Raw genomic sequence first — 11,745 nt, 5'->3', positions numbered from 1 at the left:
GTTGATTTCTGCAACAGTGTCTCTTTACGCATCTCACTTGCACAAAAATAGATTCAATAAATTCATTCAATGAATAAAAACTGACCAGGAAATACAATGAATTTCATGCAACTCAATTAATTATGTACAATAATGCAACCATGTCTTATATGGACTTAATATTACTATATTTAATATTATAAACTTAATACCAATATTAAGTTTAACCATACAACATGATGACCACAAATGACTTCAGTTAAAAATCATGTCTGTGTCATTTTATTTATTATTTTACAGCTAAAAAGATTAGACTGTTGAACTTGCTTCTCCTGTGTTCTGTTGTTTTGATATCCAGAACATTGAGGACTTTGACTCCTTATTTCAGAACACCACAGCATTCAATGAATAAAAACTGACCAGGAAATACAATGAATTTCATGCAACTCAATTAATTATGTACAATAATGCAACCATGTCTTATATGGACTTAATATTACTATATTTAATATTATAAACTTAATACCAATATTAAGTTTAACCATACAACATGATGACCACAAATGACTTCAGTTAAAAATCATGTCTGTGTCATTTTATTTATTATTTTACAGCTAAAAAGATTAGACTGTTGAACTTGCTTCTCCTGTGTTCTGTTGTTTTGATATCCAGAACATGATAACAGAACTTTGACTCCTTATTTCAGAACACCACAGCATGCCACTGGATTGTTCACATAGAATCATTACTTTATTTAAAAGAAAAGATGGGATTGATGAAAAAACAAAACATTAAATTAACTATGAAAATTGTATTTATCCACAGAATCGTTTGTGAGTGTGCAGCATGCACACATGGGACAGTTTGAGGCACCAGCGCTGTCTCAGCCCACATTTGAACAGCCAGCTATGACGCAAGGTAACACACATGCACACCCTTCTGTAAATATACTTGTTTTGGACTAAATTTGCATGCAGTTCATTGAGTAATGTTACACTATGAATGTGTGTCATGTGAATGTGCTGTAGAATGCATATGTCCATGCAGCTTCAGTGAGACAAAGACTCTTCTGCCTCCACCTTCTTGTTTTAGTCATTTATGTATGAAGACAGAATCATAACTCTACATATAGACTAAATATTTATGGATACACACTGATTGCAGCAGTGTTTCTTCTTGCCTTAATAAAACATTAACTTCCTGAATTGTGCAGAGTCTCTTGTGAGAAATTAAGCAAAATTATGCTCTTCATGTTTTGTGTGATTGGCAGTTCACACGCTCCAGGGTTAATCATAAACTCTGGATTTGTTTGGTTTGGTTCAACTTCATGTAACAGGCCACAAATGTAATGGTTGGATTAAAACAGCCTCAAAAAGCTCATGTTTTATTTGACAGACTTCAATACTTTAGACATATATGTGACCCTGGAGCACAAAACCAGTCTTAATTCGCTGGGGAATATTTGTAGCAATAGCCAAAAAATACATTGTATGGGTCAAAATTATTGATTTTTCTTTTATGCCAAAAATCATTAGGATATTAAGTAAAGATCATGTTCCATGAAGATATTTTGTACATTTCCTACTGTAAATATATTAAAACTTAATTTTTGATTAGTAATATGCATTGCTAAGAACTTAATGTGGACAACGTTAAAGGTGATTTTCTCAGTATTTATTTATTTATTTTTTTTTTTATTTTGTAAATTTCCTACTGTAAATATATTAAAACTTAATTTTTGATTAGTAATATGCATTTCTAAGAACTTAATTTGGACAACGTTAAAGGTGATTTTCTCAGTATTTATTTATTTTTTTTTTTTTGATCTTTGATTTTCAAATAGTTGTATCTCGGCCAAATATTGTCCTATCCTAACAAAACCATACATCAATGGAAAGCTATATTATTTTCAGGTGATGTATAAATCTCAATTTTGAAAAATTGACACTTAAGACTGGTTTTGTGGTCCAGGGTCACGTATGATGTTGACATTTACACCCGATCTAAACAGCACATCTCTGCGTGCATCGCTCTGTGTTGTGCATGGCGAATAAAATCAATCATTAGTTTGTTGTGTGCTTGTGAGGGGGGGAAAAGAGAGCTCTCAGCCAAGTGATGGTGAGTTTTGTGCCTACACACTAAGAGATTGTGGTGCTTAAAATACGTTGCACCAAATACATTGATATTCATTGATATTGAAGCACTCGGTCAGTGTTCAAGTGTAGGCAAGTGAAAATATATCTGTGCTAAACTCATAAACTTATGCGAGCCATTAGAGGGTTGGTTTAAGATAGCTGTTACTAGAAAGAGAAGGCCTTATATAAAAAAATAAAATAAAAAAAGTTAATAGAAAATTACAGTTAGGTGAGTTTGATCAGAGTTTGAGCTAAACTCTGCCGGGCAGTAGGAACCCTGGTTTAAAATATATGTGTGCTCTGTTGCAGGTTTCACTATAGCTGAGGGATTTACTCAGCAGGCACATTTCTCTACAGTACAGCAGCTTCAGGACTCAAGCACACTGGAGTCACAAGCCTTGACGGCCAGCTACCACCCTCCCAACCTACTGCATGTAACACACTCCGAGGTACAAACACATCACCCCCCAAATCTACTGCACATAAAGCCGAACATATATAACAGCTGTGATTCCCAACCCTGGTTCTGCAATACCCCCGTACACGATATGGAGATCTCCCTTATCGGACACACCCATTTCAGTTAAATCAGCAGTTTTTAAATAGGTAAACATAGAAGTTTGCCGTATTGGGTGTTCTCTGCAACCAGGGTTGGGAATCACTGCACTAGAAAACAGAAAATTGCACACTTGTCCTCTGTTGTGCACACCAAACAACGGATCGCTGACTATGTGCATTAATTACAAGATCATTCTCCTCCTCAACCACAGTTATGATCGTAGAAAACATTCTAACACAAACTCATGTACATAGCAACTTAAAGGAAGGTCAGCACTATTTGAGATATCAGCCAGGCCTTGATATTATTTTGACCAAGTATGAAAATATAAGAGGACTAGAAATACAAGAGAACTATTTCAAAGCCTTTTTGTGAGTGAGGCACTTTCTGCTGCCAGTTAGTGGCACTATGACCATGACTCACAATAGTTACGTCCATGTGATCAGCCTCCTTGACCAAACATACAGCTCAAGTTTGATCGAAATCACTCAATGCACTTAGAATAATATGAGACACTTCCTGTTTTCCTTTTTTTCACCATAAATGTATTGCCTTTGCATGGTGAAAATATTCTAGATATTTAATTACAAAAAAATAATTGTCCACAGTTAAATATTTTCAATTTCCAAGACGTGTTCCCCAGAGTGTCTCGTGTTGGGTATAGGGTACCGGGCAGCTTTCCAAGAAACCTGGCATTGTACATTGTGATTATTATTGGCTCTGTGATGACTTACTGCTTCTCTATTGTAAGTCGCTTTGGATAAAAGCATCTGCTAAATGTAAATAAATGTAAATGTTCCATAGTATTAGCACACCATATATATCATATATTACCATCTTGACATGTCCATCTACCATTGTACCACCACAGCACTTTTTTTGTAAGAGTCATACAGAAAACATACATGAAATTAAAGTGAGATTAAATTATGTTATGTTAATTGTTGTGTCTTTGTACCATTTTACAAAATAAAGCCCTGCCGTTAATAAATTGTTGATAAAATGATAAAAAAAGAAGCAATAAACCTGTAAAGGAAAACAACTATTTTGTTCCTGTAAACTGTAAATTTATGTAAATAGATTTTGCTGTATTGCAATATGTAAGTATATCTGTGTTGTAAAGAAATATGCATGAATGCGAAAATGCAGTGTTCGATGCAATTGATGTTTAAAAAAAAAAGTTAATAAGCACAATAAGCAGCGAACAAGAACATAATGCGGTACTCGCTCACTGTCTGACACGCATCTTAAGCACGCTCACATAAAGGATGTCACAGAGCGTGACTACTGAATTGAGTTCTGTTTCACAGTTTATTGCGCTTAAATGGGTTGTCTTGTTAACTATTCAAGAAAAACAGTTGATTGAGAAAATCCTTGCAAATTTTGCACAAATCCTAATATTATTTTCTCTGTAAACAAAGATTTGTACTTCACTTGTCCCAATATCTACTTAAACCAGAAATCTTTCTATGCGCAAAAAATGGTTGTACTACTGCTACATGTATTTAGTTCAGTTTGTGCAGTAATATGTGTTTTGTTTCTTAGGTGCAGTATGTGTGATAAGAGCTTTAAAAAGTCCAGTCACCTAAAGCAGCATGTGCGCTCTCACACTGGAGAGAAACCTTATCGCTGTAACCTCTGTGGGAGGAGCTTTGTGTCCGCTGGAGTGCTCAAATCACACCTGAACACACACACAGGTGACATGAACTAACAATGAAGAATACTTCTAAAGCATGTATTAATCTTAGTTAATGTTAATTTTAACATTTCATACATTATTAAAATCTAAAGTTGTATCTCTTAATATTAATTAATGGACTTGAGCTAAGATGAACTAACAATTTGGTTACACTTTATTTTAAGGTGTCCTTGTTACAGTGTAATTATACATTTAAGTATTGAGTAATATTAATTAACTACATGTTCTTACTATATGGTTAGGATTAGGATTCGGGTTTGGCTTAGGGTTACTTGCATGTAATTATGCATAATTAATTGTTATTATAATAGTAAGTACATGTAACGTGTAACAAGGACACCTTAAAATAAAGTGTTACCTTATATTTTTATTAACTGAAACATGAATAAATACTGTAACAAACATATTGGTCATTGTTAGTTAATGGCAGTTAATGCATTAACTAATGTTAAACAATGGGACCTTATTGTAAAGTGTTACCAAAAACACATTATTTTATCATACATTCTGAAACCCTGTCCTGATCATATACTGTAAATTTCTCTTCTGTGGCTGTTCTTCTGCTTTCTCAGGAGTGAAGGCTTATAAGTGTAACATTTGTGACACCTGCTTCACCACTAACGGTAGTCTGAACCGACACATGGTCATCCACTTGAACACAAAGCCCTTCAAGTGCACAGTCTGCGAGGAAAGCTTCCGCACCATCATGCTGCGCAGGAAACACATGAAACTCCTGCATGCTGTAGGTCCCAAAGGTACTGACAAACTGAGGCAACAATTTCTGAATGTACCATCAATTTCTGCTGTTATGAAAGCACTTGCACGGTTGTGATGGTGCAGATATCGAGTTGCAATGAATTTGTGCATTCAACAGACACACCCAACAAAGAGACACACCCCTTTTAAACAGCACTTAAATCATAGGGTTTAAATCAGAATAGAACATTTCTAAATTTAGTTTTTTGTTTGTTTTTTTAATGTGAAAACCTTGTAAGTGAACCTCAGAAAACTAAATTTTAAACAACGTTCAATTCATGACCCCTTCAAATCAATTTTACAGTCATTTTAGGGTTTATAGTTGCTGCTGAAAAAAACGGCTAAAACCAGCCTAAGCTGGTTGGCTGGTTTTAGCTGGTTTAAGCTGGAAATAGCTGGCTTTAGCTGGTCTCCCAGCCTGGCCAGGCTGGTCAAGCTGGTTTTAGCTGGTTTCTGGCCAGCTAAGACAAGCCTGACCAGCAAAGGAAGTGGCCAAAACCCCTCTAAAACCAGCCTGCTGACCAGCTTTGACCAATCTAAGACCAGGCTGGATGACCAGCTAAAACCAGCCAGCCAGCTTAGGCTGGTTTTAGCTGATTTTTTCAGCAGGGTTGCAAGTTGTAAAATAAAATGGAACTTTACACAGGAAGGTTAGTAATGTGAAATCATCTTAAATCATTACTGATGTTAACATATAGTTTATGTCCATAGTTCTGGAAACTGATGAAGCCGGTGAGGAGGAGGATGATGGGTCAGACCGCTCAGGGATGAAAAGAAACCGCAACGGTATCATCACGTTAACTGAAGAGCAGACAGCAGAGCTGGCGAAGAGAGACCCTGGGGATGAGGCATCTCTATCAGAGAAGGTTCTTGCCCAGACAGCTGCTGAACGAGATCGAATCAGTGAAGTTAAAGACAAATGTGTTGAGCTCAACATAGAGCCAAAGTTTGCAAACCGTTGCCAATTCTGCCCAAAGAGCTTCAAGAAGCCCAGTGACCTGGTGAGGTAATCATCTTATATGTTACATGTTATCGTATAAGCTAATATTAATTGTCTGTACGTTTTATTTTTACATTGATGTGTAGAATATTGCAAATTCGATTCGAGAGAGAATCACGATGCTTTCCGAAAATCTCAGAATCGATCCACGAATCACGATGCATTGATTTATTGTCCCAGCCCTAAGTTAGTTCAGAAATCTTCATGGTTATGATGTCACACGTCATAACCATGATGTTACAGAATATGTTACAGAATAAATCGAAGGTTGGTGCATCTGTGGCAGTGACCAGCTGCTAGGATGCAGCTTGGACATGTGCGAAATGATTATACAGGTCAAATCAATGTTCACAAACAACTAACTTTAACCAGTTTAACGTAGAGTTTAACTAATAGCCTCTAAAAGTGTGGGAACAAAATGTTTTATTGGAAGTGAATGGGGATTACTGATGAAACGTTTCTTGGAAATGTGTTCGGCTTGTGTTTTTCATTGGTGAAAGGGAGAATTATGTTGTGTTTTGTGCACAAGTTGCTTTGGAGAAAAGATCTGCTAAATAGGGGTGGGACAAAATATCGATAGGGCGATATATCGTTGTCCTTCTCCGTGCGATACGAGAATCGATATGCTGGCTCCAAATATCGATATTTTAATTAATAAAAATAAGGCGCTCTAAATAGTTTTCCTTGCTCCCAGCGTCGCTACTTCATGACTCCTCGAGGTGGCGCTCAACACATGAATGAGGGAAACGTGAACCTAAGTTAACTAGCCTAAAAGAAAAAGAGGTTTTTAACGGGATGGTGGACAGCAAAGTCTGGACCCACTTCGGCTTTTGTACCATCGATGGAACAAACAAAATCGATAGAGAGTACGCGATTTGCAAGAACTGCATTATTTGCATGTGCTTTGCCGGTTAACCATTTAATTCGCGTGCTGTTCTGCCATGAGCTTTTTCTGAGCGCGTACACCTAAAGCGCGCACACTAAAAAGCCTGTCGAACAGCGCCTGATTACTGGACTGAGTTATCTTTCGCGTCTGATTGTCAAAAACACACAAGGTTTACATATAAACAGTTGGCTATGTCTAAAGTGAAAGTAAACCGTTGAGAGAAAAACGTGCCTGTATGTTAGATGCGTGCAGCTCTTAAAGCGACAGCAGACTAATTTTTCTAAACATGCTGCTGCTTGTCATTAAAGGAATAGTTCACCCAAAAATTTTTTAATTCTGTCATTATTTATCCACTCTCATGTTGTCCCAAACATTAAATTCTATTTTGTACAGAACACAAAAGATATTTTAAAAAATGTGGGAAACCAAACAGTTGCTGGTCCCCATTAACTTTGATAGGGAAAAAATACTAGGGAAGTCACTGGGGACCAGCAAATGTTTAGTTACCCACATTCTTCAAAATAACGGTTATGTTCAACAGATGAAAGAAACTCATTCAGGTTTAAAATAACTTGAGAGTGAGTAAATGAGAGAATTTAATTTTTTTCAGAATTTTCAGCAGTTTGGACTTGAATAAAGAGAGAAAACCTGCACTTAACCTTTTTTACAGACAGTTTGTTTTCATAGTTAAATATTGTGATGTATAATTATAGGATTGTCTTGCAATATATTGATTATCACAGAATTGCTGTATTGTGATATTATCGGTATCGTGAGCCAAGTATCGTGTATCGTGTGGTACCCTCTGATTCCCACCCCTATTGCTAAATGAATAAATGTGTGACCAATAAAGGCCAATGAAAGTAACAGCAAAAAACGTCAGCCAATGCATTCACAGTAACCATATCAGATATGGTATCTACAATGTGTGTAAATAAACAGTTAGTAGTTATAATTTATCTATGAATAATTGGACCTAATGTTTTTTTTTATAAATCAGACATGAGTTTGTTTATATGTTTTTGCTTTGAATCAGTGGGCAAAGATTTCTAAAATGAGATAAGTGGCTACAAATTTGTGGTACGTGAGGATTGCAAATCGAACATACAGACTGCAAAATTTCGGGTGCAGTTTAATGAATCTGTTAGTACGGATTGCTAAATTGAGGGTACAGTTTATAAAACTCTGATTTGCCAAAATGAAGTAACGGTTTACAAATCTATCAGTATGGTTTATAAACACAGTACAGAACAGAATAGTGCTAGAATTTTTACCTGCATCTAAAGAGCAAGGATTGCTCATTCAAGCGGAAGAGTGACAATTCTGGACAATGAAATGAGATGTTTAAGAGAAATGAAGGCGATATATGAGACTGGAGCAGCCATTTATGAATCAGCCATTTATGAATAGGGTCATCTTTTGTCATAATTCCCAATCATAATTCACATCATCAGGGAATCGACTCATGGGAAAGAATTTAGCATTGCTAGCCTAAATGTCTATCTTGAGGGTAAGCTGTCTTTCATTTTTCAGACACATCCGGATTCATACAGGCGAGAAACCGTACAAGTGCGATGAGTGTGAAAAGTGTTTCACAGTGAAATCCACATTGGACTGTCATATTAAGACACACTCAGGTGAGTTGTATATAGGAATATAGTTATGTGTAAATCATGTGTTTGTGTTTATATTTTATAGTGGAGTCAGCTATCACTATTACTCCTATTTGGTGTTGGGTGTTTTGTACAAATCACTAACCCTAAGTTTTAAACTTCAGCATTTAACTTGTATAATACATAGACATAAATAATACACAAAAAAAAAATGGTGCATGATTTATATTGAAACAGTTTTCACTTTCAGGTAAATGCCACAAATAATTACAAAGTAACACATTGAATTAAACATGAAATATTAAAATTTTGAAGCTGAAAAACTGAAATAATATTTTCTGGTAAAAAAATGTCTTTACTTTATTAACTAAAAAGTCATTTATTACATATATGATTACTTTCCTTAGTGTATTTTCACCTGGTGGATGATTGAAAAAACCGAAAAAAAAAAAAAAAAAATCCCTAGACTTAAAATAAAGGAGGATAGAGATCTCATAGTCCTCCTTTTGTATTAAAATTATGGGTATGTTTTTTTTTTTGCCCACTTTGAATACCATGCATTTTGCCAAAAGTCAACACTATGGAAAAAAAAAACCTAAAGATTCATGTAAAAACAAAAAACCTCTATTGTAGCTTGTCAGAGACTAAAAAATATGATAATTATAAGAAATTCCTCTTACCGTGTTTGAGGTAAATTTTATTGTAATTTTACTTATATTTTTATTAGTAATTATTGTAATTTTATTATAAAATTATTGGCACAGATGCAAAAAAAAAATTATATGAATACTTGAAATGACTTTGCAAACTGAGGTGCAAATAACGTCAAGTAAGGTATAATTAAAGACGGGCCATTGAATTATTAGAAAATAATGCACACCCGAGGTGGTGATGTGCCTCGGGTGTGCATTACTTTCTAATAATTTACAAACTCAAAAACATGAAGAAACATCAAATTCTCCTTGGATGATTCAGAAGATGGGTCTTCAAATTCGACTTAAATTTGAGTCTTAAATTTCATAAGTTCTCATGTATTTCATATTTTGACAAGCTACAATAAAAGTTTTTTTGGTCTGTTTTGTTTTTATCTGACTCTTTGATGTTTAAAGCCACCAACATCCTTGTTGTATTTAAGGCTCTTAAAAGTTTCGTGTGCATGTTTCTGTGCAGGGCAGAAGCTGTTCAGCTGTCACATGTGCAACACATCCTTCTCCACGAAGGGCAGTCTCAAGGTCCACATGCGTTTACACACTGGCTCCAAACCCTTCAAGTGCCCTCACTGTGATCTCCGCTTCCGGACATCTGGTCACCGCAAGACCCACATCCAGGGTCACATCCGGCCCTCGGACCGGAAGGCCAAGCGGAGCTCCAGCACTGAGCCACAAAGCTCAGGAAGACAAGAAGTCCAAAGTGTTCCTCAGACTCATCATCCCTCCCGAGCTGTGGACACTCAGCCTTCTATGGGATTATTACAGACTGCCACGACAGATCCTAACATCTACATCCCAGGAAACGCAGTGCTCGCAGGCCAATATGACCCCAGTCTGCTGCAGCAAGGGCTGGTAGGGCAAGCTATACTGCCTGCTACTGTGTCAGGTAATGACAAACTTTACAAACATCGTAAGTTCGTTCACACTGCAAGCCAAAGTCAAGTCAAATGTATTTATTATTATTTTTTCATAAGGTTGTTCACACGACCTTGTAAATGTTGCTCATATTGGACACAGCTCCAAATTCAGAACTGGGCTCAAACAATACATCCAGAGACATAAGCACTGCATCACAATTGCTTTAACAGTGTATCGCATTTAGAAGATTTTTTATTACCATGCAGTTGGAAAATCATATTGTGGTGCATGTGTCTCTGTTATTTGCTACAACTAGTCATGGAGTACTTAACAAAGTGGTTAATTCAGTTAATTTAGCTATATTAAATAAAGGAGACATCCAAAATGTGCAGTGCTTGGGAGGCGCCAGGAATGGTTTGAAATCCTTCTTTTAGTCCAATTATAGGACTTGAGTCTTAATATCATGTCAGTAAACATCATTTTAAACATTTTTTTTTTTAAAGTATTGTTCATTTCTTTTAGGGTTGATACTGCTTTTAGAGATGAAAATGCTAAGTGCACCCTTAAGAATCTCAAAATAGGTGTAACAATGAGACTAGGTGTTATTCTAAAATCTCAAGCCTTAATGGTATAGTTCACCCAAAACTGAAAATTGTAGCATCATTCATCTTAAGGACACAAATGAAGATATTTTTAGTATAATCTCATCATTTTTGTCCATCCATTTAAAGACTTTGATTGGATCGATGAAAATGATGAGAGAATTGAAAAAAATATCTGTCCCAAAGATGAACTAATGTCTTGTAGGTTTGGATGAACTAAGTTTTTTTTTCTTTTCTTTTTTTCTCCCCATCCTGGCCCAGCGGGTGGGGATCTGACTGTGTCTTTGACCGAGGGTCTCGCTACACTTGAAGGCATTCACTTGCAGCTCACACCTGCAAACCTGGTGTGTCCAAATGTGCAGATCTCTGGGATTGACCCCAGCAACATCAACAACATCACTTTGCAGGTAACACTCAACTAAAGAGACTCAGATTAGTTACTGAGCAAGCCTGATGATGCAGTAATGTTTGTTTGTCTCTGTTTAGATCGACCCTAGTATTCTGCAGCACGGCAGTTTGCTGTCTCACTCTCTGACGACTGACTCAGGTCTGACGCCGCACGCAACAGCTCACCTCATGACTGCTGGAGATGCTTCGGTTCCTGCTAATGTAGTCATTCACCCTCTGAGTGGCCTCTCGCTGCAACCTCAAGCCGCCCCAGCCAGCGTCACAATCAGCAGCCTGACAAACGAGCAGGATAATGCCAGTGTGTCTCTTTGTCCATTTTTTTTTTTTTTTACTTTTCCATTGTCCCTTCTCCTCTTTTACATTAGGTTTCTCTCTCAACCATGTCCAGGTCATATTTCACATACAAAAAAAAAAATTATTAACATGCTGCTTATTTATCCTTAAGGAAATTATGCCTATTTTAGTGTTATAAATCCACTTTCCAAAAATTATATTATTATAGTAGGATTTTTTTTTTTTTTTTTTTAATGTTCCTTTTAG

General features: G+C 36.3%; 1 protein-coding gene across 1 annotated transcript in view; it reads left to right on the top strand.

Annotated features, from left to right (window-relative positions):
• znf236 (zinc finger protein 236) overlaps positions 1-11,745 on the top strand; it is a 63,752-nt gene that overhangs the window by 29,069 nt on the left and 22,938 nt on the right. The window contains exons 13-21 of the mRNA XM_016524802.1: positions 805-897; positions 2,424-2,544; positions 4,219-4,370; positions 4,945-5,127; positions 5,840-6,134; positions 8,548-8,651; positions 9,798-10,223; positions 11,059-11,204; positions 11,284-11,503. Of these exons, the coding sequence (XP_016380288.1) occupies positions 805-897; positions 2,424-2,544; positions 4,219-4,370; positions 4,945-5,127; positions 5,840-6,134; positions 8,548-8,651; positions 9,798-10,223; positions 11,059-11,204; positions 11,284-11,503 (1,740 nt within the window). The remainder of the gene's footprint in view (positions 1-804; positions 898-2,423; positions 2,545-4,218; positions 4,371-4,944; positions 5,128-5,839; positions 6,135-8,547; positions 8,652-9,797; positions 10,224-11,058; positions 11,205-11,283; positions 11,504-11,745) is intronic.

This window comes from Sinocyclocheilus rhinocerous, unplaced genomic scaffold, assembly GCF_001515625.1.
Source record: "Sinocyclocheilus rhinocerous isolate Xijiao unplaced genomic scaffold, SAMN03320098_v1.1 scaffold1535, whole genome shotgun sequence".
In the NCBI taxonomy this organism is placed as follows: Eukaryota; Metazoa; Chordata; class Actinopteri; order Cypriniformes; family Cyprinidae; genus Sinocyclocheilus; species Sinocyclocheilus rhinocerous.
Note: the sequence above shows the minus strand (reverse complement) of the source record. Positions and strands in the feature narration are given on the sequence as shown.